At 41.7% G+C, this 25,605-nt stretch overlaps 1 protein-coding gene across 2 annotated transcripts in view; it reads left to right on the top strand.

Moving 5' to 3' along the window:
- The window catches only part of SLC1A3 (solute carrier family 1 member 3), a 57,397-nt gene extending 31,992 nt beyond the window's left edge, over positions 1-25,405 (top strand). Inside the window, exons 3-9 of one of the 2 annotated variants that reach the window (XM_040420966.1) lie at positions 13,183-13,387; positions 14,358-14,400; positions 16,669-16,961; positions 17,781-18,014; positions 19,115-19,309; positions 20,481-20,615; positions 21,680-25,405. In XM_040420966.1, coding sequence (XP_040276900.1) covers positions 13,183-13,387; positions 14,358-14,400; positions 16,669-16,961; positions 17,781-18,014; positions 19,115-19,309; positions 20,481-20,615; positions 21,680-21,884 — 1,310 coding nt within the window. In that variant the 3' untranslated portion in view covers positions 21,885-25,405. The remainder of the gene's footprint in view (positions 1-13,182; positions 13,388-14,357; positions 14,401-16,668; positions 16,962-17,780; positions 18,015-19,114; positions 19,310-20,480; positions 20,616-21,679) is intronic. The other variant, XM_040420965.1, reaches the window with a different exon arrangement.
- The last annotated feature ends 200 nt before the right edge of the window (positions 25,406-25,605 follow it).

Genomic DNA, 25,605 nt, shown 5'->3' with positions numbered 1-25,605 from the left:
CCCAGGGAGTGACCAGGGGAAGGCTCTAGGTGAATACTGCGACAAGCGGAGGCTTACGGAGGAGAAAGACACAGAGGGAGGTTCCAGGGGATTCTAGACATTGTGAGAAGCACATCTCAATGTTTTGCTTTATTTTCTAAGTGAAGACAAATATGACTCCAGGCTCTTCGTTCTTGAGTGTGAAAAACAGGTTTTTTCCTGGAATCTAGTAAGAGCATGTTTTAGATAGAAATGATAAAATATATTTGAATAGTTAGATATCTACTTCTCATTAGGTTAAATTTTATCAATGTTGTAAAATGCAATGGTATCCGTTGCCCAAAATGTATCAAAATTGTATCCATGGAATTATACATTTTGTGCAACTTGCAAAGCATGTCAGACACTTTTCCTTACGTCCTCTCTTGGCTCACACTTTTCTCCAATGTTAGAACCTTTTTTAAACCCCCCAAAAAAATGTTTGACACAATTCTCAAAACCTTTACTGATGCAGTAAATTTCCTCCATTGTGTGCTCTTTCATGTGGTTTGGTTGACTACGGGCCCCAAAATGTTGGGGCCTAGAGGTGATTTATTACCTGTAAAACCCTCATAGTTATACCCCTGACCTCAGCTCCATTTGTGGTCATCGTCTGCTGAAAACCAGTTAATTTCTTGTTTTTGACTATTGCTTAAGGGGTTGGACAGGCCCTCCAGAGTACCAGAGGATCTTCTGGTGATCCAAGCTCTGACAGTAATGGACCCCTAATAAAAAATGGTCCCTTAATTTATATATTTATTTATTTTGCTCACTTATATAGAGCTGGTCATATTCCGCAGCGCTTTACAGACATTATCATCACTCTGTCCCCAATGGGGCTCACAATCTAAATTCCCTATCAGTATGTCTTTGGAAGGTCCTAAAGGGGTGGGCCCATGGGACTTCAATCCAATGCTGATTAAGTTTTTCTTAAATGATCCCCTAGCCACAGTATAGGCAATAACTATTAGATCGGGGTTCCTACTGCTGGGACCTCCACCGATCGCGAGATCGGGGACCTCGTACCTTAAATGAATGATAGCCAAGCACTGCTCTCTCCAGAACTCCCATAGAAATGAGTGGACAGCTGTATGCATGCCCAACCAGCCGCTCTGTTCATTTCGGGTGACTCCACACAATCGAAAGTCTCGTGATCAGTGGGGGTCCCATCGGTAGGACCTGCACCGATCTAATGGTTATCTCCTATCCACAGAATAACATCAAACAACTGGAATAAACCTTTAAACACCACCCACCCGTTCATATTTCAATAATGAAAGCAAAGTACCAGCCCGATAGTATACATATACTAGCCCAACACAGGCCAAAAGGACACTCTTTAGGCCTCTGTTGGGTTACTGAAATATATGAACACGTCTGAAGTGTCTCCTGGCGCTTAATTTACTACCCCAAGAGCTAGCAATGACAACACAATGACAACCTCGTCCTGGCATCTGTCAGGCTTATATAGGGGATGTCAGGTCTTTAAAGATGGAGCCTGCTCAGGAGCTGAGTGGGCACCATAGCCTACAGACACCTACTGGTAAAGTCCATGATAGGAGACCACTCCAATCATGGACTTTTGACCACTCAGAAGCTTTGGTCAGCTGTGACAACAGCATCTGAGCAGTCATTTACCGGGAGTGGGCTGTTCCCGGTAACCAAATAGGCCCCCGGCGATGAGATCTCGGAAACATTTGACTGCTATGGCAATGGAAGTTGATGTCATAGGACTATGATGGCTAACCTCTGGCACTTTTGCAGTACATTTGCTTGGCTGTTCTCAGAACTCCACAGCTGGAGTGCCAGAGGTTAGCCGTCTCTGTCATAGTACAACTTCTCTATCTCCTAACTGATCAGATTGAACCCCCAACTGATCAGATATTTATTGCCTATCTAGTGTGTAAGATTCTTGTCATGGGAAAAATCCCTTTAAGTTACTATTAAAGGGATTTTGTAACTTTTTTTATTTTTTATATACTGATCAGCTGTTTGAGAAGGCCACTTCAGCCTTGCAGCCTTCTTGCTGATTACCCTAGGCCAGGGATGGGCAAACTGCGGCTCTCCAGCTGTTGTAAAACTACAAATCCCATCATGCCCAGTCTGCCTACAGCAGCATCTATTCTGGGGATAGATCATCAGTATAAAAAAAGTCAGAAAACCCCCTTAAAGGGGTATTCCGAGCAGCTTGTCACACATATGAAAGGCGCTCCATTCATTTCCATTGGAGTGCCAGAGATAGCTGAGTACAGCATTCGAAGACCAGCTGTTTAATAGGAACATAAGAAACCACTGCAGTCAATAGTATAAGGCCCCTTGCAGACGAGCGTGTCCGGATTAGGTCCGAATGCGTTCAGTGAAAAATGCGCGATTTCGCAGACAAAGTCATTCAGTTTTGCCTGCGATCGCGTTCAGTTGTTCAGTTTTTATTGCGCAGGTGCAATGCGTTTTGATGCATTTTTCATGCGCGTGATAAAAAACCGTAATGTATACAAACAACATCTCTTAGCAACCATCCGTGAAAAACGCATCGCATCCGCACTTGCTTGCCAGCGTTGCGTATAAAAATCGCAGAATATAGAACATGCTGCGATTTTCACGCAACACAGAAGTGATGCGTAAAAACCAACGCACATGTACACAGCCCCTTTGAAATAAATGGGTCCGGATTCCGTGCGGGCGTAATGCGTTCGCATCACACATTGCGCCCGCGCGGAATACTCGCTTATCTGAAAGGGGCCTAAGTGATCTATTAAATCTCATGTTTAAACACCCTAGGGGGGCTAAAAAAAATGCTAAAAGTATAATGTAAATTTCAGTTTAATAAAAATTCACACATCCCCCCCCTTCCCCATTTTACAATTAAAAAAAGCAATAAAAAATAAAGATCATTACTCTCTCCAGCAGGAAAATGTCCAAATTATTTTTAAAAAAGTATAAAAGAATTTATCCCAGAAAAAAACTGAAAAAAGGTCCAAATTGCAGTTTTTTTGGTCACTTTGCCTTCCCAAAGATATTGAATAAACCGTAATCAAATAGTCATTTGTGCCCCAAAATTATTTCAGTAAAAACTACAGATCAGCCCGCAAAAACGAATCCTCACACAGCTCCGTAGACGCAAATATAAAAAGTTTTGGTGATCCGAACATGTTGATACAAAGAGGACATTTTTTTAAATTTATTTTAAGATTTAAAATACAATAAAACCCATAAAAATTAGCTATCACTGTAATCGTACTGAGTCGGGGAAGGAAATTAACATGTCATTTACTGAACGGTGAATGCTGTAAAAACGCAACTCGGAAAACTATGGAGCAATTGTGTTTTTTATTTGAATTTTTTTTCAATTCGACCCCATTTATATTTTTTCCAGCTTTGTATGGAATATTATACGGTGCCATTAAAAAGTGCAACTTGCCCCACAAAAGTAAAATAATAAAAAAAAAAAGTTGTGGCACTTGCAAGAAGGGGAGTAAAAAAACAAAAATGGAAAAATATAAGAATGAATGGTGCATCTTTTCTAATGCTGGAGTCTTATTTGGTGGAGGATGCTGGGGGGCGAGGGCTGCCTCTGCCCCTTCTGTGGCTGCAGCCCTGGTCGGCTCTTACCCCCTGCCCCTAGTAACGTAGATAAAATTACAATAATGTAAATATAGTTCCAGCAAGCGCATGAGATATAACCCCCCTCCCTCCACTTGCGCCCTGACATTATGTGAATTTTCGGAACATTGCCATTCGGGTCCTCTGCCACATGTTAGTTTTGGATCACTGAACACAAACAGTTGACAAAGCACAATTAGTTATTTCTGGCCATGGCTATTTCGGGTGCCGCACTCTTGGCGTACCTGCATTCACGTCTAGAGCTTGGTTATGTGGAAAAATAATGATGTGGATAAAAGAAACTTGTATAAAATGTATTTGTAATTAATTTCTACAGTGTGTTACTTTTTCATTGAAATACATGTTTGAACCTCCGGAGGCACAGGAGACAATCGGTGTCTCTCTTGCCTTTGATTATCTTCTGACTTCAGGAACATCTGACCAGCTGACCACCGGCCAAAAAAAACAGAAGAAATTGTGACAAATTGTCCGTCGGCGGTCATTTGCATGAAAATATGTGTGCGGTGAATGGACAGTGATTGGTCAAATAAGTAACGTGGACCATTTCCATGGACCATTATCTTCTCTTTGGCCGGACCAATATCATTCATGTCTCATGGAAACCATCTGAACATAGTCATCCAATCTTCCCACAGTCTCTATCTAATGTGCATGCAAAGTCAGATTTGGCATTTCTGGCGCCCCAAGCGGATGTCTGGGTGCCCCTGTCACACCACTGAGGTCTGTCCTGTAGTACTGCTAACCTCCACCCCATTACACTGCTAATATTGTAATACTTTATGTGCCCCTCACAAAGTATAATGCCCCCTTAACATAGTATGACTCCCCCTTTATATACCCTCAACACAGTATAATGTCCTCTTATGTGCCCCCAATACGGAATAATGCCTCCTTATGTGTCTACCCCCCCCCCCCCAACACAGTATGATGCCCCCTCATGTCTCCAACACATAATAATGCCCCTTGTGTGCCACAATATAGAATAATGACCTATCATGTACCTCCAATATAATATAGTGCCCCTTATGTCGCCAACACATAATAATGCCCCTTGTCTGCAACAATACAGAATAATGCCGCCTTATGTTCCCCCCCCCCCCCCCAAACACAATATGGTCCCTTTCATGTTCCCAACACTTAATAATGGCTCTTGTGCCCCAACACAGAATAATGCCCCCTTATGTGCCCCAACACAATATTGTGCCCTTTTATATGCCTCTTTTGCACCTCCAATACAATATGGCATCCCTTTAGGCCTATATTAGACCTGTAGATGTCTAGCAAATCATCGCTAATGAGCGTTCATAGGAACTGGCTGTGTAATACAGCCCTAAACGTGCCGCTGATTATCCAGTGAACGAGCAAACTCGCTTGTTCATTGGGCAATCAATATTGCTGCATGTAATAGCAGCGGTATCCTCCTCTGACGAACGCTTCCTTCCCAAGAATCGTCTGGCACATCTGCTGGTCTGATACCAGCCTTATGTGCCCCTTATGTATCCTTAACACAATATGGTGCCCCCTTGTGTCCCCAACACATAATAATGCCCCCTTGTGTGCCAAAATACAGAATAATGCCCAACTATGTACCCCAATACAGAATAATGCCCACTTATGTACTCCAATACAGAATAATGCCCACTTATGTACCAAAATACAGAATAATGGCCAATTATGTACCCCAATACAGAATACTACCCATTTATGTACCCCAATACAGAATACTGCCCACTTATGTACCAAAATACAGAATACTGCCCCCTTATGTGCCCCAACACATTATTGTGCCCTTTTGTACCTCCACCACAATACGGCCCCCCATTATGTATTCCCCCACACAATATGGTGTCCAGTAGAGCTGAGCTGCAGTACCGGACTGAGCCTATGAGCGACGCTGTTTAATCTGATCCTAATTTCAAACAACCACATTCTGCAGAACTGGGATGACACCTTCGTGCATAGTGTATAGAACTATGGCTTACTGTCCACATGTCAAGAGAATTACAAATGTCTGCTTGGCTTTTTAAAAGCTAACATTTGTAAAAGAAATAGAGATGTTTGCAGGGAAAGCACGGATTTACAGAAAAATAACCAAGTGGAGACAGAAGTACAAGACATGGGAGAAGGATGGAGAAGAGGAGGCTGGCAGGGGGGGTATGGACACGTCACTGGGAGGCAGGTGACATCTAAGGCAATAATTCTTTACCTTTTTAGTGTGGGGCACCCGCGTTAAAAACGACCGCCCTACCCTATGGCCTCTGTAAAAGTGTCAACTCTTTTAGTCTCATTTTGACAATACCAAAAACCCGTCCTTCTATATGGTGTATCGTGATTCATCAGACCAGATCACCTGGTGCCATCTCTTCTCCAGGTAGGTGACACCCACTCACCAGGTTGTCCACATGATGTAACCTGATTCATCAGACCAGGCTGCCTTCTTCCCATAGTGCACCTGGTGCCATCTCTTCCCCAGGTAAGTGATGCACATGCACCCGTCCTTCCACATGATGTAACGTGTTTCATCAGAACTAGCTGCCTTCTTCCATTGCTCCATGGTCCAGTTCTGATGCTCACACGCCTATTGTAGACCCTTTCGGCGGTGGACACTTTGGCCCTTGTTACAGTTACTCAGTTCTTTAGTCTTTCCCCTTTTTCCTGCTTCCATCGCCTCAACTGTCAGTGGTTAACATTATGGCTGATGGATGTAGACATTCATACATGTAATACCACTTTTCCCCTCTAGTGGCCGCTGCAGGAGAAAGGAGCATCTAACCGCAACTTCAGCGGTATTGCTGCTCAGCCCCATTCTCTTCTGCTCGTCCCCAGACCATCATGGAGGTTTCTTCAGATAAAATTTGCCTCTCCAGATTTGCCCATGGTATTTACTTTCCAGGACATCTCTTCCTCGGTGCCGAGGGCATGATGTACGCAATGATGACCAAGTTATATAATGTATATGCCTGCTCCTAGTAGAATTGACTCAAAGTGTTTTTAGGTTGATCACAAGGGCATGAAAATAGAGGATGATGGGAGTGGCTGATTTATTTTTCGTGACTAATCCCAAACTTATTTTTGTCTCGGGAGGAGATAGTCCTTGTCTTACGTTCTTGCTGACGTCTTGAAGGGTGAGGGGGTGAATGGAATTTTCAGCAGCCAAAATATTGTTAAAGAAATGAAGTAAAGATTAAATGTCTATGAATGATGGTGAACGTATCGGGGGAGTCGGTATCTGTCATACTGCTCCACTACCGTAGCTGCCAACAGTCCTGAATTTGCATGGGCTGTCCCGGACAAAATGGGTGGGGCTTATATAAGCCTGTCCATAAGTAGGCATCTCTGGTGGGTTTTGACATTCTCAGGGTGGGGCTTAAATGGCCCAAATTTACCAAAATTATTGGTAGGTATGTCCACACTATCAGTGGCCACCTTTCCATGAAGTACACAGAGGAGCAGAGAAGCTGGTGGAGTGACTCTTCACAGGAGCATAAAAATCAGCATCACCCATTTGCCTCTTTGCGCGTTGCTAATCAGGAACCCAAGCCCTCAAATACATTTTTGTGCCATAGAACATGGAGATTCCACCATTTGGTCCATTGTAATATCCACTATTTTTCCCACAATTCCATGCATCACATAGGGGGGTCGGGCCAGATAATAACTTTTAGAAGATGTAATGATTCCAAATGATGAGGTTTCTGAAGAGCTAAAGATTCTGGTGTAAAGCCCAGGAGAGGCTGTAGACTGCGCACTGTGCAGCAAGTCGCATGCAGGGTGCAAACTCTCTATCCTGCTGCAGGGAGCGGCCGAGATGTTAGGATGGCAATAGCCTGACATCAGCTACAAGAAACCGGAAGCAGCATGGAGGAGATTAAGTGGTTCTCTGTGCCCAATGGGTTAATAGTTTGTTTTATTAGACCTGTGAAAGGAAGCACTGTAGAAAAATGTTTACCTTTCCAAAGTGCCCTCTTCCTTCATGCTGGATTCTGGACCATCCTGCGATGTGCCGATCCGGTAGCAGCATCCTGCAGTGTATGGGCATCGTCACTGACATTGCATGCATTGCAGACAGGAAGGCTGCTCGGAGAAGCTTGGGATGGGCAGAGCTAGTGGGGGGATGCAAGTCCAGTACTAGGGTTGCAAGGTTTGGATGGTGGGAGCTCTCGCTAGAAGCATCCAAAACTGGCATTTAAGCAACCAAGAGCGCAGGATAGACCCCACAAGATGCAGAGAGAAGGAAACAAAACATAAGCTATTGGAGAGATGGAAGAACAGAAACAAACATTTTGGCCAATTCTTTCAGAGAACCCCCTGTAAGAGACTACTGCAGAATTCACACAGCTATGCAGGTTTGGAGTTGTCACCCAGTAAATTATAGTTATTTTTTTTTGAGTGTCTAATACTGATGACCTATCCTCAGGAGAGGTACTGCGGCCTCCTAACAGCATACCAAGCACAGCGCCGTCCATTGTATTGCTGCTTAGCCCCATTCTCTTGAATGGACAGGGCTGTACCTAGGCCATGTGAAGGATGAACATGATGTTACATGGCTAAGAGGCCGTGGTGCTCATCGGCCTTAGGCCGATAGGTTAGGTCATCCGTATTAAATACTCGGACACACATGGGAAACCAAAGTTTTTATTTTCAACCAACGCTGAACCGATAACTACCTGATAGCAAGGAACCCCATAGCACAGATGTGTAAAGAATCTAAAATCTATCCTCAGGACATTTTAAATGCTCTAGGGACTTCTGTGTATTCACACGACCTATACTAGCAAGACTGAATACTGTAGATAATAGGCACAAGAATAATATGGCTAATAAATAACAGCTGCCAATAGGAGAGCTTACTGAGGACGTACGCTCTGCTTACATCTGCGTATGAGGCTCCGTCACACATTGCGCCACCTTTGATGAAAATAAATAGCTGGGTTTTTTTCGGTCAAAATGACATACTCCTTTGCAGAACTCAACAGACCCCTTTATAAGCTAAAGGAGACCCCAACAGATCCCATTATAAGGCATTGGTTGACAATGTGAATTTTGTAACAGCTCCTCCTGAATTCAATAAGAAGTCCATAAATATAATTTATTATTAATAATAATAATAAATAATAATAATATTATTTGAAGTTTTTTTTTCTATCTTTAGGATAGGTCTTCAGTATAAGATCGGTGGCAGTCCGGCACACCTGCCAATCAGCTGCTCTTGTGTTCCATACGCTGGGTAGTGGCCATGAACGGTACTGCAGCACTGCTTTTACTGTAGAATCGGCAAAATACATTTTGTTTCAGTTCACCCAACTTTCAAGATCTTGGCTTACTATCAAAAATGAAAATGTATTTCTTGTAGTCCGTAGGCATTACAGTCACGAAAGTTGTGCTGCCATAGGATGTCCTGGAAATCTTTGTTGGCTGCCAGTGGATGAGAACACATTATTGCTTCCATTCAGAAGCAGTAATCCTGTCCTTAACTGGTCCTGCTCTCAGCAGAGAAGTGGAGACCATTGTAGACAATGCTCTGTGAGCTAAACAGCCTGGACTCCAGACTGATACATTGTAACAAACTAGCAGAGAGGTGTGTGCAGCTTCTGCTGATGTGTGTAGCTCGCAGAGCATTGTCTAGACTGGATACAACTGTGCTAGTTTGTTACAATGTATCAGTCTGGAGTCCGGGCTGTTTAGCTCACAGAGCATTGTCTAGACTGGATACAATTGTACTAGTTTGTTACAATGTATCAGTCTGGAGTCCGGGCTGTTTAGCTCACAGAGCATTGTCTGGACTGGACACAACTGTACTAGTTTGTTACAATGTATCAGTCTGGAGTCCGGGCTGTTTAGCTCACAGAGCATTGTCTGGACTGGACACAACTGTACTAGTTTGTTACAATGTATCAGTCTGGAGTCCGGGCTGTTTAGCTCACAGAGCATTGTCTAGACTGGATACAATTGTACTAGTTTGTTACAATGTATCAGTCTGGAGTCCGGGCTGTTTAGCTCACAGAGCATTGTCTGGACTGGACACAACTGTACTAGTTTGTTACAATGTATCAGTCTGGAGTCCGGGCTGTTTAGCTCACAGAGCATTGTCTGGACTGGACACAACTGTACTAGTTTGTTACAATGTATCAGTCTGGAGTCCGGGCTGTTTAGCTCACAGAGCATTGTCTAGACTGGATACAATTGTACTAGTTTGTTACAATGTATCAGTCTGGAGTCCGGGCTGTTTAGCTCACAGAGCATTGTCTGGACTGGACACAACTGTACTAGTTTGTTACAATGTATCAGTCTGGAGTCCGGGCTGTTTAGCTCACAGAGCATTGTCTGGACTGGACACAACTGTATCCACTTTTCAGCTGAGAGCAGGACTGGCTATGGACCGGATTACTGCCTGTGATTGGAAACAAGGGTCTTCTTATTCACTGAAAAGGTTTAAAAAACGAACTACATTATAAAGTTGCTTTATATTTTTAGTGCTTAATGATCATGTTTTATATGCGTAAAACCGGAACCTCCCTTTAAACCTGCCCATCAATAAGTCCCTGCACATTGTACTGTATATTGTGGCGGACAACTCGGAGTTGTGTAGTGCCTGCGACTGTCACAGAAGCCCAGTGTTCTATGTGGTACTAATCACGGTCAGCGCTGAATGGATACCTGACACGGATACTTGATGGAGGTGCAATAAAGTTAGTTCTGTATCCGTCATGTGTCATGGACCTTTGTATCCGTCGTTCACTCTTTCACAGGCAGCGAGCAAAAGCCTCCATTGTTGTGAGTAGATGTATGTTCTCCTTTTAATCCCCTGCAAATCTCTCTCTCCCACATCCCTAATATTGTATTCATCGCCATGCACGGTGGCCCCCACCTTCCCACCCCCTCTCGTCTGTGTCAGGCCCTGGGAAACTTGCAGTGCCAATGGGCACCACAAACAAGGATGCCTCTCTTGTTGCCACAGCAACTCCAAATGAAGCCCGGGCGACTTTTTTTTTTGCCTCACACACACTCAAATGGTGAAAGGGATGACGTGAAGGGACAAACAGAACTTGCAAACAAGAAAAATCTCCCTCAATCCCTTCTCTTTCTATTCGGCTCCTGGCCCCTTTCTCCTTAAGCGAGTGTGAAATGGTCACACTGTGCCGAGATAAAGACATAACAAGCCCTTTCTGGGGGCTGCGGGGTAGGGAAAAAATCCAGTTTTACTCTACATCAGCCCAGAACAAAAGCCGGATGAATAGAAACTGAACAGAATGTTTTTCTATTTGGACGACCTCGCCTAAGAGTTCTCAGCCCTTGAGTGTTCACCGCCCATATGGTAAATTGCAGGCAAACAACCATATTACCCAGCGCTTCAGTGTATCAATGAAAATATCCCAAAAAGTTAGTATGTTTAGTCTAGTTAGTAAATTGCATGAAGGGGCCCCATTTGTCGGCAGAAACAAAAGGGCCTAGTGTTTAGTTTCCCCTCCATTTCTACTGGATCAGTTCTCACATTTTTTGCACTTCCCCTGTAGAAGGGAGTCCTGCACAGATTGTCGCACCCAGTAAAAAAGGGGATGGGACCAACAAGTGGTTGTCCTCCTAGGTCCACATAGCAGCTGCATGGTCTGCTACAGACCTGAGACTAGACACCAATATAAATACACACCACAGACCAGACCTCAATATAACTACAGACCTCAGACCAGATCTTGATATAAATGCAGACCTCAGACCAGACCTCAATATAAATGCTAACCTCAGATCAGACCTCAATCATAAATGTAGACCTCAGATCAGACCATGATTTTAATTGCAGACCTCAGACCAGACCTTGATTTATAAATGCAGACCTCAGACCAGACCTCGATTTTATAAATGCAGACCTCAGACCAGACCTCGATTTTATAAATGCAGACCTCAGACCAGACCTCGATTTTATAAATGCAGACCTCAGACCAGACCTCGATTTTATAAATGCAGACCTCAGACCAGACCTCGATTTATAAATGCAGACCTCAGACCAGACCTCGATTTATAAATGTAGACCTCAGAATACATTCAGGCCCCAAAAATTGCCTACATGCCCCAGACCAGACCCCCTTAAAATATGATACCCAGATGAGACCTAAATAAATATATCTCAGAATAAATTCATACCTCAGTTTAGATCCCAAAATACAGAACCCTGAATAAATACAGACCCCCGGAAAAATACATCCCTCGTGCCAAACCCGTGAATATAAAGTATGCATATATACAAAACCCATTTCTGACCCCACAATAAAAAGACCATCAATTGACAGGGCCTGCCGTGACAAAGAATTCACTGCCTGGTCCTGTCAATTTAAAGTGCAGATGGGGCTGCATTTGCAGAAAGCGGAGCCTCTAGGTGCAATGGCAATGCTCCCGTTGCTCCTAGAGGCTCATTTGCATATATTAAAATATCATTTTTCTCAGCAATTCAAACACATGTGAACATAGGACCAACACAAATGCCTTCAGCTGCCAAGCAAACAGGCAACAGGTCAGCCAGTGTCATCGGTACAAATCTACTGACAGATGCCCTTTAAATACAGAAACATAGCCAGACACTTTAAATCCAAGCCCTCTAGATTACCTAAAAAAATATAGACCCCCAGACCAGATTCCAGACACTTACATAGCAGCTCATGCTGTCTCTGTGCAGTGTTGCAGCTCAACTTGAGGACCTACGGACATTTGGTCATGCGATCAGAGGTCCTTCAGCAGTAATAAAGGTCCTGCACACATTTGCACTTTAGAGACTGTGGACATCTCAAGGTAATTCTGTTTTTTTTCTGTGGCAAAACGCAACGAAAATTCAGTATGCATTAAATCTGTAAAACACAAAATTGCAAACCTTCAATCTTGGTTGACAGGCAGCCTACCTTGATATGTGCTCTTGCAGTCCAGTAAGATAGCTAGTCAAGGCTCACATAGATCTTTTTTTATCTCCCCACTGCATCAATCTGGAAAGGTCCTAGAACACTGTTCATCCTTAGCTTCCTGGTTCATATATGTAATATGAGAACTGCTATGTAAAATGTTATTATACTAGGTGGAGCAGTTCATCCAGCTGGGTGAAAAGCTGGATGGAAGGCCTTTGCTATAAAGGCCGCTGCCCTTGGAGGGAGGGGCTTGTTGCTAATGGGAGGGAGGACCTGTCCAAAACTCCCTCCCCAGAGGACCTACATTGTTGGAAATAAGGGAAGGGCATAGAGATGGGGCCAAAATGTCATAGAAATCTTGTGGAGGAGAAAACCAACACAATACTCTTCTGTATTGGATAGAAAAATCTGAAATATCAACCAGCATCTCATTCCCTTGTTTTAAAAAATGTGCAAAAATAACAAAAATCAAAGGAAATAGAATTTGCCCTGGGGTCCAAGAATTTTTATTTCAGGGCCCCCACCTGCCAATGTGGCATTTATAACACTGGTGTAATTTTATGTGACAAAAGGATCTTTGGGGCCGCTCAGGGCCCGGTTGCACCCTGTACACTACTAATAGGTAATCAATTTTTATTTATTTTTTTACTTTTAGGTATGGCCGCCCTGGACAGTAAGGCTTCTGGGAAAATGGGATTAAGAGCCGTTGTCTACTACATGACGACAACGATCATCGCTGTAATCATTGGAATCATCATCGTCGTCGTCATCCACCCCGGAAAGGGCACCAAAGAAAATATGCATCGAGAGGGAAAAATCGAACCAGTTACAGCTGCCGATGCTTTTATGGATTTAATCAGGTGCGTTAATATTTTTAAGCATCTGCCATTTTCTTGGCAAAGTTAAAGTCGGCACTGGTGGGATTCTTCACATTATTCTGAATTATGGGACAGTCATAAAAATGTATAGAAAACAACTAAGTGTGTGGGGAAAAAATAATCCCCAAAAGAAATGCTGGATTTCTGGATTATTGGACACCATATTAAAGGAATTTCATTATATCTTACTCAGAAGCATCCACAGATGTCTTAGAGCCCCATAGCAAACATGGTATGGGCCCACCTACCCCACTCTGGAAAACAAAGCGTGACTCCCTAGATTATGGGCAAACTTTATCTGACTTGCATGGCAAAAAAATTGGAACAGATGCTCTATAAATAAGATACTCATTCTGACCACCATATTTTAATGATAAATCTCCTGCTTTCCTTCACACAATATAATATAAAACTGTCTGCCTGCAGCCACCACAAGAGGGAGCTCAGTGCATACGAATTTATACAGTTAACATTGATATCAATGGAAGCTGTAAATAATTTCTTTGCACTGACGTCTCCCTATATGTGGCTTCCTGAATGTATGTTGGGAACAGGGGAAGCAGTTCAGAGTTGGGCCTCCCTCACCCATAGCATTCATATGGTCTGCCTCAGTGGCTGGTACACCCCTTAGCTTAGTTTTTGCTCCCTTTTACACACTTTTATGTCTGTATTTCAGGTTTTAGCACTTTTTTTTTTATACTTAGTTTTTTTAATTTGTGCTAGAGTTTTTCCAGGAATTTTTGAAGTCCTTTTAGAAAGTCCATTGACCCCCAAAATTCTTCAAAAATACGCACACAAAACCCCCCACAAAATAAGCGAGATATAATTTGCTAAGCAAAATTCTATAGAATTCCTGGTCCTCAGACATGACTTGAAAGCTTTAGACATTGTTTGTGGTAAGTAGGTTTTTGCATTTTGTAACATTTGGCTATGTCGTCTTCTTCTCTGACAGAAACATGTTCCCTCCAAATATGGTGGAAGCCTGCTTCAAACAGGTATGAGATTTCTAATGATCTGTATTCTTGGCTGTTTATCTGATATTTAGATGTTGGAAGTTGCGTGAAAAGCCCTGTTGGAACTGTAATGGTGGCCATATTGGTTGATGCCTGGATGCAGATATACCGTGCCAACGTATGGGTCTGATATTCTGTATGCATCGTCTTGAATTACCAAAAATGTGTTCGAAAGATGTAGTGGGTATGGAAGGAAGTGTTGCTGCACAGATCGACTACATAGAGATTATTTAGTAGTCTGTCACCGTGGAGGCATTCAGATCTCCATAAAATCTGTAGACACAAAATGGTAGTTACGGTAATTTCTTCATCAAGACCAAATTGCAAATGTGGAATGGATGTAATTAGCGTGGATAGCTCACCACCTTCTCAGTATGGAATAGGTGCTCTAGTCTTAGCTGATCACCCAATCAGAAGATAATTAAGAAATAGAAAAAATATATAAGACTGGCACTCAATTTATGTGGGTCATATACAAAAGATCACAATTTATTAATGTATATTTTTCGACAATGAAAATGTAATAAAATTTGATATTATAAAAACTGACAATAAAAATGACAGTAAAAATAAAATAAAAAAGATGAAAGTGATACTGCGTGATTCCACTTAAGCCACCTCTAATCTTTCACAATTCAAGATGATGATACATATCTGTTGCTAAAATAAAGTGGAGGCAGAGTGCTTGCACAGGGACAGAGAGATAAAGAAAGATGAATCCCAGTAGACTCTCAAACCGTATGTATAGAGTCTCTTAAATAGCTGTGCAAAAGAGCAGATCCTACAATTGTAGTATAAAGTCCTCCTCTCAATTCTGAGGATATCTAATTGTGGACAACAATATGTTGACAGCAATATGTTCAGTTCTCCGGATATTCACCTGGGGGAGGCAATCAGTCCACAGGGAGTGCACAGTGAACCTATGTTCGTCCAAACATGCAACAATTCAGTCCATCGGGCACAATACATTTTCTGTTATCAGGGCTGGTTTGCGCCAAGTCTGTGACTGGCGATCGGGTGCAGGTGTTAAGTAGAGTGGTACTATATGTCTTACCGGTAGAATATCAAAGCCGGTGACTGTTGGTTACGTACCGCAAACTTCTACTCACCACACCAATGCGACTGTATGCCCCCCCCCCCCATCGGCATCCTCGCTCACCACTGGATATCACATGGTTTCCGTCAAAGATCGCGAGAACAGCCTTTCGATTCCAGTTATAGGTAGGACAGTCCTAGAGACGTAAAACTTTGGAGCACTCCAATTTTTGTTGTTTAATCAGTCCATCCGAGAATGTTGATCGATGTTTCCGGTTAGTAAAGGTGCAGGGGTGGATCATGCCGCGTTTCGGGGACTTCTTTCCCCTTCCTCAGTGGTTCTACCCCCGTTAGTCTGTCATATCCTTTTATAGCCCCCCCAGTAGTACTCAAAAGCAGGACTGGAGCAAAAGTTGATCCTTGCGGTTTAGTTGCGTTTTGGTTTCTAATCTTCATGTGCGTTTTCTATATTTTATATCCACACTACTATAATTAGACTATGTGATAAAGGAAAAAGATCTACAACATTGCTATCTTTAGGAAAAAGTGAAAAAAGTGATAAGCATGAACAAATAGTGAAAGAAGGGGGGATATACCCCCATAATAGATAGCAAAACCCATACAAATTTATGTAGAGACATAATCCTATATGGTGTGTGTCCTTTAAAGGAATACTTCAAAATCAATTGTGATATATAGTAAAAATATATAGCATAGAAATAATTAAAACAATTGTGCATAATATAGTCGATAGCTCATCTTGATCTCATAATTTCTATCCTAAAGTAGCTTGGGTTTTATCTGGTATAAAAGCTTGGGTTTTATTTAGATAAATTTTTGGAACTGTGGTTATTGCCTAAGAGCACATATACCATGCCAATGTATGGGTCTGACATAGCTTCTGTATGCATCTGCATGTATCACCCAATGTGTTAGCAGGACGTAGGGTTTATGAATGGGAGTGTTGCTGCACAATCAGACTACACCAAGATTTTTGGTAGTCTGTCACCATGGAGACATTCAGTTCTGAATAGGATCTATAGACCCAAAAAATATACTTTTTCTTCATCCACAATTGCTTAATTTTCGAGACAAGGGAACAATAATTAAAAAAAAAGGATTATCTGTAGTTATGTTTCCTAGGATACACACATTTTTAGATTTAGATTTTTTATTTTTTTTGTATTCCTAAACGTTGATGTTTTTGTTGGTCAGTTCAAGACACACTACGAGAAGAAACAGTTCAAGATTTATGTGCCGAAAAATGAATCAGTTTTCACTGAAGTCATGAACAACGTCTCAGATGCCATGGCGTCATTGGCCACATTTCGAGAGGAGGTAGTGCCCGTTCCGGGGGCAGTGAATGGAGTAAATGCACTGGGACTTGTGGTGTTCTCCATGTGCTTTGGTCTGGTGATTGGAAACATGAAAGAACAAGGCAAACCATTAAAGGACTTCTTTGACTGCCTCAATGAGGCAATTATGAGATTGGTTACCGTAATTATGTGGTGAGTATCGATTTGTATGGTGATATGATGATACATGAGGACTGATGGTGATAGCATGGATATCTATGGTGTAGTTTCTTCATGTGGCACCATATGGCACCTCCATGGGGAACTACAGTATGTCCTCTGTTAGAAGCAATACTTCTACAAGATACCTCTGTTATTTGTCATGGGACTAGGGTGGACATACCAAAAGTGTAACACTGCAGGGGTAGAGGTCCCCTAATGGACCCACTGGCAACTTAAAAGCAAGTTCTCGCTGTCTATTAGATAATTTTTTTTAATTATGATTGTATGTGAGGAGTGCTCTATAATGGGCTATTGTATAAGGGCCTCATTTTTGCATGTGCCCCCTGCTGGCGTCGTCTGGCACATGACATTGCATTCTCCCTTTTTCATAGATTACTTCCGTGTAAAATTGGAGGCACATAGATCTTCTATAGGATTGGTGTGTATGAGGCTTAAAATATGGATTATTCCAAATTCCAGTTCAGATTTTGTCCCCAGAATGCTGTTTTTTATGGGGGTTTTTTCATTCTGTATAGAAATGTTGGGGTTATTTTCTGCATATAATTTACACTAAATAAAAAATGGCTGCGTATTTATAAGGTTCTCCGGCCTTGTACAGCCCTCTTAGAGTACATCATTTAGTCGTTTTACTGCATGCTGATGTCCTGGGACCCCACTGCTGCATAACAATGAATGTGATTGGTCTACAAGTTTCACCCCTTAGACTTGGTCAAACCTTACAGCCTTTTTTACAGGTTCTGTTGGTTTATTGTGAACTTGGTGTATAATCTGTGATCGCTTTGTTCCTAGGTATGCTCCATTGGGAATCCTCTTCTTGATTGCTGGGAAGATTGCTGAGATGGAAGATATGGGGGTGGTTGGAGGACAGCTTGGCATGTACACCATCACTGTTATTATAGGCTTGCTTATCCACGCCGTCATTGTCCTTCCTCTCCTTTACTTTCTTGTCACCCGTAAAAACCCTTGGGTGTTCATCGGAGGATTGATTCAAGCCTTAATCACAGCTCTGGGCACCTCATCGAGGTAAAAGTACTAGCCTTCTTTCTACTTCTACTCCTGTCCTCCTAATATCCAATGGGTACAGTGTCTCTGGAAGCATATGGTGGAGGCAGGGCCCTATAAGACCTCCAGAAGTTACCCACTACCCACAAAGCCATACGTCAGCCATAAAGGTCCCACACTCCCATTGGCACCCGTCACATACTACCTCAAATGGCAAAGGCCCAAAGCCAGTTTCAGACTCTATGTAAAATCCACCCTACTTGGCCCAATAGTAGGTCATGACCTACTTCCATGGACGTAGCTATATGGGGTGCAGAGGTAGCAGGCACATCCAGGCCAAGGTGGTGAAGGGACCAAAAGGCTCCTTTGCCACATAAAAAGACACCACTATGGCATGTGGTAGGTTCTGTTGAAGATTTTTCATTGGGCCCCAAGAGCTTAAAGTTTCGCTTCTGACCAGGGTCGGACTGACCAGAAGTACCTGAGGATCCTATGATGGGCCCAAGCTCTGACACATTAATGGGCCCTTTATAAAACAGGGCTGCTAAGGTCTACCAGAGGGTAGGCCTCCAGATTAATTTCCTCTGGTGGACCAAATGAAATTCCATCCACTCATTTGGCTATTAGCTATTCATCCCAGTGCCCCAATACACATGTGCAATGGGCTCGGCTAAGCATATGTGAGTTCTCAGTGGGAAGAGGGGAATGTGGGGAAGATGCCCAATCCTTCTTTCCCCCAACATCTGAAGTAATAGGGAAAGTTGAGACACCCTAAGATGGTCGGCCAGTCCTTCTGAAATTGGCTGGTTCAGCCTAAGTCCATCTAATGGGCACCTTTAGGGTGCTAAGCCACTGGTTGGGTAGCAGCTTGAAGAAAAGAACCCTTCCACTGTGCAAGGTCTACACTAGAGACCGATCGGAAGTGGAACAATCTAAAAGAGATGTCTATTTTCTTTTGTTGGTTTCCTCATTGATTTTAGTCATATCCGATTCTTTTCTTGTGATTTACACAAAATTACAGTGAAAAATGCAATATGTTCACAAATTGTGGAATCTCAGCAGTTTATAAATACAGTTCATGCCATGCTACTCACATGTTCCCTTTTTTTTTTTTTTTCCAGCTCAGCAACTTTACCGGTTACATTTAGGTGTCTCGAAGAAAACAATAAGGTGGATAAGAGGGTGACCCGATTTGTGCTACCAGTGGGAGCTACAATCAATATGGACGGCACAGCCCTCTATGAGGCCCTAGCTGCTATTTTCATTGCTCAAGTCAACAATTATGACCTTAATTTTGGACAGATTATTACAATCAGGTAATTCATGCCAGCTTTAGAGAGGCATTTACGATTTTGCACACTTCAGAGCAGAAATCTCTCAGTATTCCTTGCAAACATGCCAAATTTAATAACTAATAAGAAATAACTCATTGGCTATAGTCATCCATTATTTGAGTAATACCTGTTGAACATTAGGCTACAATCACTGGATATTGCAGAAGAGGTGGCCCAAGGATGGTGTTTATAATGTACAAGCAACTCCTTCTTTATACTACACAGGCTGATTGTAGTGTGAGCAAAAAATTGTCCTGTTTTGAAGGTAGGGGCTGATAGTTAGACCCCACCGATCTAATATTGATGATCTATCCTGAGGATAGGTCATCCATATGTAAATCCCAGATAACCCCTTTAAGTGGCTCTGTCAGGTCTATACCTGTAGGCAGCATAGAATAGTTGGGGAGGGGATGAATCTAGGATTTGATTCAGTATTTTCATGCTTTTCAGGCTTTAGCAATAATAGAGTGGGGGAAAGCAGGACTAACGGGCGTTCTAAATGGGTGGGTGGGAGAAACAGGACTCACAGGCTTTCTCTATAAGTGGTGGAGTAAGCATGACTTGCATGCTTTTTTTATGTTAAATTGGGTGGGTGAAGTAGGACTCACAGACTTTCTCTATGATTAAAATGGGTGAACAGGATTAACAGATTTTGTCTTCTGTTGGGCTAGAGGAAGCAGGACTTGTAGGCTTTGTCTATAAGTGGGCAGGGGGGAGCAGGACTCATAGGCTTTCTCTGATGGATGTGAAAATCAGGACTCTCGAGCTTTCTCTAAGAGTCCTGGTAGCAGCTAAACAACTTTTTTTAAATGAAACCACTAAATCAGATCACTAACTCGTATCAATAAATCACCTCACCCCCCCCCCCCCCCAAATATATGCTGTCCTCAGATTGGAGCTCTTACAGCGTCATTTAAACGATAAAAAAAACAAAAAAACAACATCAACAAAGTAACAAGTGAGACAAGTAGTAGGGTTCCGGACATTATGGAGGAAACACAGATAAATTACAAAACGCCTAACTTTGTCACAATATCGAAGCACTCCTCTTACATGGCATTTTGACCAGTAATGTATTTTCTGGTTTCAGGTGATTTACCATCATTTTGTGGCAATGTTCCCAGTATGTAATGTATTTGTTCTCCATTTGTAGCATCACAGCCACAGCTGCAAGTATTGGAGCCGCTGGAATCCCACAAGCCGGCCTTGTCACCATGGTTATTGTGCTGACGTCGGTGGGATTGCCAACAGAAGACATCACATTGATCATTGCAGTTGATTGGTTTCTGTAAGTACCAAAGTTTAATTCGCAGGATCAAGGACTGTGACAACGAGATTAGTATCAAACCTCAAGGATATCCATGGAATATTTTTATCTATGGTCTTATCCACCATGCCCTCCTCTAAACCACCCCAAAAGAAGTCATACTAATCCTACAGCCCAAGACCACCTGTACAACCATGCATATCAAGTAAAAATGACAAATATTTTGCAAATAGTCTACTTTGTCTACAGCTCCTATACAGACACGCATGTCCCCATGGTAGTCGGATATTATGTAATCAAAACTATTTGCAAAGTTACTTCATTTTTATTTATATTATAGATGCATTAAGAAAAAACGTATGCAACGGTAGACATAGGCTTCCATACCATCATACCATTCTTCAACTCTGGGGACTGGCAGCCGTATGCGATGGTAGAAACTTTGATATGTAAAATTGAGGAGCTTCAGTCTGGTGACCAAATTTCTGCCTCACCTGCGGCCAGACAACTTACTATAATTTGTAGCATGCAATAATAGCCCAAGTTTTCAGAACACCAGCAAGGATGATCTTGTCCAGCCCTTTCCAGAGTTATATAGTAGTGTTTGTGACATGACATATGCAACAGAAGAGTAGGGAAAGTAGGACTAACATGTGGGCATAAGTGAGTGGTGGAAGCAGGACTCACAGGCTTTCTCTGAGCGAGTGGAGAAAGCAGGACTCGCATGCTTTCTCTGAGTGAGTGGAGAAATCAGGACTCACAGGGTTTCTCTGAGTGGGTGGAGAAATCAGGACTTTCATGCTTTCTCTATGAGTGGGTGGAGAAATCAGGACTCACATGCTTTCTCTATGAGTGGGTGGAGAAAGCAGGACTCACAGGATTTCTCTGAGTGGTCAGGGGAAGCAGGACTCAGGCTTTCTCTGTAAGTGGTTGGGGAGCAGAACTCATTAGCTTTGTCTGCAAGTGGATGGACGAAGTGGGAACTAAAAATATGTTGCTGAAAGACTGAGAATTACTTTTGTCTTGTGTGTATATATAAAGTACATATTAGTCTTGTCTCTAATAGCCTGCATATATAATTACAGGGACCGACTCCGTACCACCACAAACGTGCTTGGGGACTCTCTTGGTGCTGGAATAGTGGAACATCTGTCCAGGCATGAGCTGAAGCAGGCTGATACAGAAATGGGCAACTCAGTGATTGAGGAAAATGAAATGAAGAAACCATACCAGCTGGTCTCCCAGGAAAACGAAACCGAGAAACCCTTAGACAGTGAAACTAAGATGTAGGTGACCTCCAGTGTCTTCTGACTGGAAATGCATCCATTCCATTTTGTTTTAACTTTCAAACATATCGTCTGGTGCCAGTGTGACTCTGGGTGTATCCAGACAACCACCAAACACAGGTGCCACAATACCCGTTTTTTTAAATAATATTTTGCCAACGTGGCTTTGACCAGTTTGTGCTAACCAGGTGATGATATTGCCATGTTTGTATAAGAGTTTTATTTTATTATGTTTTTTTTATGTCTTTATATGATTTGGGAACAAGAGGTGTAGCTATGGGGGGCAGTGGAAGCAATCACACCTGGGCCCTGCCTCTTAATGGGACACCAGTATTTTAAATGTCACATGATAAGCAGGGGCCTGTTACTGTTGCCTCTCTTGGGAATGTGAGGGGTGGGACTTATTGGGAATAAATTCAAGTTTACTCTCTAATGATTGCATGCCATAGACGCTGTCAATACAACTTCTATGGGAGAAAATGGGGAGGTGGGTCCCATCCAACTTTTCCCAAATGGGTGGAGTGAAGTTGAAAAGGGCTCTTTTTTTTCTTCAACATTAGCAAACAAGGAGTAGAACACTAGATCAAACCTAACAACCTAACAATCTAGGACAAGCACTCTTGACCCCACTCTTGATACCATTTTATGGTAGGGGTCAAGGCATGGAAGTGGCCCCATTTTGCTATAGGGTCACATCTTCTTTACATAGACCCCTGTTCTCTCAAAAACTGTATTTCCTAAGTCTGGTTAATTGACCTAACGTTTTGGGCTACCTAAATTTTAATTACAAAGTACCCCCTAGATTTTAAAGAGGGAGCTAACACTGATAGCCCCTTAGACAGGGTATCTCTGATGTCAAAAGTATTTTGAAGTAATTCTTCTAAATGTAACAAATGAGAATACATTTCGAGGACCAAACTTTTAAGTGTTACTGTGAGAAAATGTTACCATTTAGGACCCTGACCAATTGGCTGGCTCTAAAGAGTGTATCTGTCTTTGGAGGACCCAGCACGTCCCTACATGACAGAAGAACTCCACAGATTTTTATAGGTAATGTGCAATGCTTCGCTTCACCTGTGGTGGTGCTGCTGTGGAATTGAACACTTGTTGGTGGATTCCTGGAGCATTAGAACACACTGTGATAAGCTTATTCTGATAAGCTGATTCTTCCAATCAAAAGGGATTGTTGACAACCCCTTTAAATGTGAGCTACTATTACTGTGAATTGTACACATTTAAAAGGGATATACTAGGTTTTTGCTAAACGAAATGCCCCGTATCGGATACACACTTGTGGGTCCTCGAATATAAAAATAGATTTTATTACTATTGTATTATTGCTGGAATTTTTTTATTATTAATTTCTACTAGATTTACTTGGAGGCTGGATTTTATTTTATTAATTTCTACTATATTTACTTGAAGGCTTCACACTCCTCTGTCTTTTCCTTACAGAGTACAATAACACTTGTTGACAGCCAAGGCTACTGCTATTTTTATATATATATTTTTTTTAATTTTGATATATTGATGCTGCTCTCAGTCAAAATTATTGTAGTGTGTGTTCACCTAATCATGTTGGATCCTAATCATATATATGAGACTCAAACTTTGCACCAGTCCATTAGGATGAGTTTTCATACAGAATCCACACATCGACCTCTTAGGCCTCGACTTGGTCCTAAATTGGGAAATTTTCGATAATTGACTCTTATTGTGTATATGCCAACTGGATCCATGTAGAAATATTTTTTGAACATATTCATATGTGACCTCATATTAATGTTTTTGAAGGTAGTTTTTACCATTATGGTTAGATGTGTGATGTTGGTGAAGTAGGAGGACCCAACAACGTCATGCCACGTGCCCTATATGGGGTCACACACAGTCCTCTGGTTCTAGACTACATATGCCACCATATGGGAGAACACCTCCATGGTTGTCTACACATTGAAATTGCCACCATTTCTCATGGATTATATATGAATCCTGATAGAGATGCAGTATGGGTCAATAGCAATCTGATATAAAGCAAGGGCCATATTTTAGGGAGGGCACAAGGCCTGGGGCCTCTACAACCATGTAGAACTAGGTCCATCCACCACCTCCCTAACCGATGGTCATTTGCTGATCCTATCCAGGCAAATATAGGTGGTTCAGTGGTTCCACACGAGTGTGACTTATTTTTGAAGTCTAAGAGAGTGACCTGCTTACCTGTCTCCATTACTCCCATAGACTTCAGTGTCAAAAGTCATGCACAGCCCCCTTTCTTATACGTGGCTGAGATAGGAAGCTTAGATACTCTGGGTCCCAGAGGTAGAATTGGGGCCCACAACAATTTTTTTTATTTTTGCCAAGGGGCCTACACTAACCTTAATTTTGCCTTGAGTATAGTTATGTCTATGAACCCTTAGAATTCACAAGTCCTTATTCAGTGACCACTGCAATTTTGCTGCAATATTATTTTTCACGTAGACTGCAACACAGTGGAAAAATAGAATCTAGAAGAAAGCATGTGTCCTTCATGTGCAATTTTGACCTGCCATACCCACATGTGGGTATGAATGTATTATTATAAGAGCCCCTAGTACACGTAGCCTTATGGTTACAAAATTAATGAGATGGTCTATGCACAGGGAAGAATATCTCCTTAAAACGGCATGAATCCTCTCTGCATGAAACCTCTGTGTGTACCCATGTATAAAATCAGACATTTTGGGTGTAAGGTAGTTTATGGGCACCGTCTTACGAATTAATAAAAAATGGACCCTATAATCGCCAGGTGCATGAGCCCTTATTGAAATCCAAGACATGATATATATATACACAAGTGGGATATTGCAGCTCCATTGAAGTGAATAGTACAGAGCTGTACTACAGCAGACAACCTGTGAACTGGGTGCCACTGTTTTTAGAAGAAAGTTGCCATGTTTTTATTATCCTGGAGAAATCCCTTTAACATTTTTTTTTGGAGTGTGATACAAATACTCACCAGACATTGAACCCAAATGTATCTCAGTCTCTGTTGAAAGTTATATAATACCTGTGTATATAAAATGTGTGAAATAAGAGATCATTTTTTTAAAGTGCAGAGTATATACTATCTTCATATGCTAGAAATTTTTAACTGGGTACTTAAAAAAAAAAATCTACAGGCATTGCAAGTCAGAGATATACAGTACAATATAAATGTTATATTTTGCTAATATGACTAGAGAAACACAGATCTTATAAAATTTAACTAGAGATTTTTATATTAGATGCAAAACAATGTACAAAACTTAACTGTAGAGAGTAACTATGTTTTTGAATTTTGTGAAGTCCTAATGTGGAAATTTGCCATTTATTTGTTAAAAATGTTTAAAACAATAATTTGTCTTTTTGTCATATAACTAACTGTTTTCATGAATCGGGTACAATAGAAATTTCTTTCCACATGTACTTTACTGGTTCTGTTTTCATGTACCCAGTGTGGATTGAAGAATTGTAATTTGTAGGTATATTTTCAATAAAAAATAGATTATAAAAGAATATAATTTGTTGTCACATTGTTTTTGGTTCCAATTTTCAAAAAAATATTTGAATATATCAAGAAAGATGACCTTATCATACATTTTAATAAAAATTATGCTAAAGCTAAAAAAATTGTATTTTAGAACTGATAGAGAATTGAAATTGTATTTGAAAAAATACATAAAAAATACAAAAAGTGCCAAAATACAAAT

Source organism: Bufo bufo, chromosome 2, assembly GCF_905171765.1.
Source record: "Bufo bufo chromosome 2, aBufBuf1.1, whole genome shotgun sequence".
Classification (NCBI taxonomy): Eukaryota; Metazoa; Chordata; class Amphibia; order Anura; family Bufonidae; genus Bufo; species Bufo bufo.
Note: the sequence above shows the minus strand (reverse complement) of the source record. Positions and strands in the feature narration are given on the sequence as shown.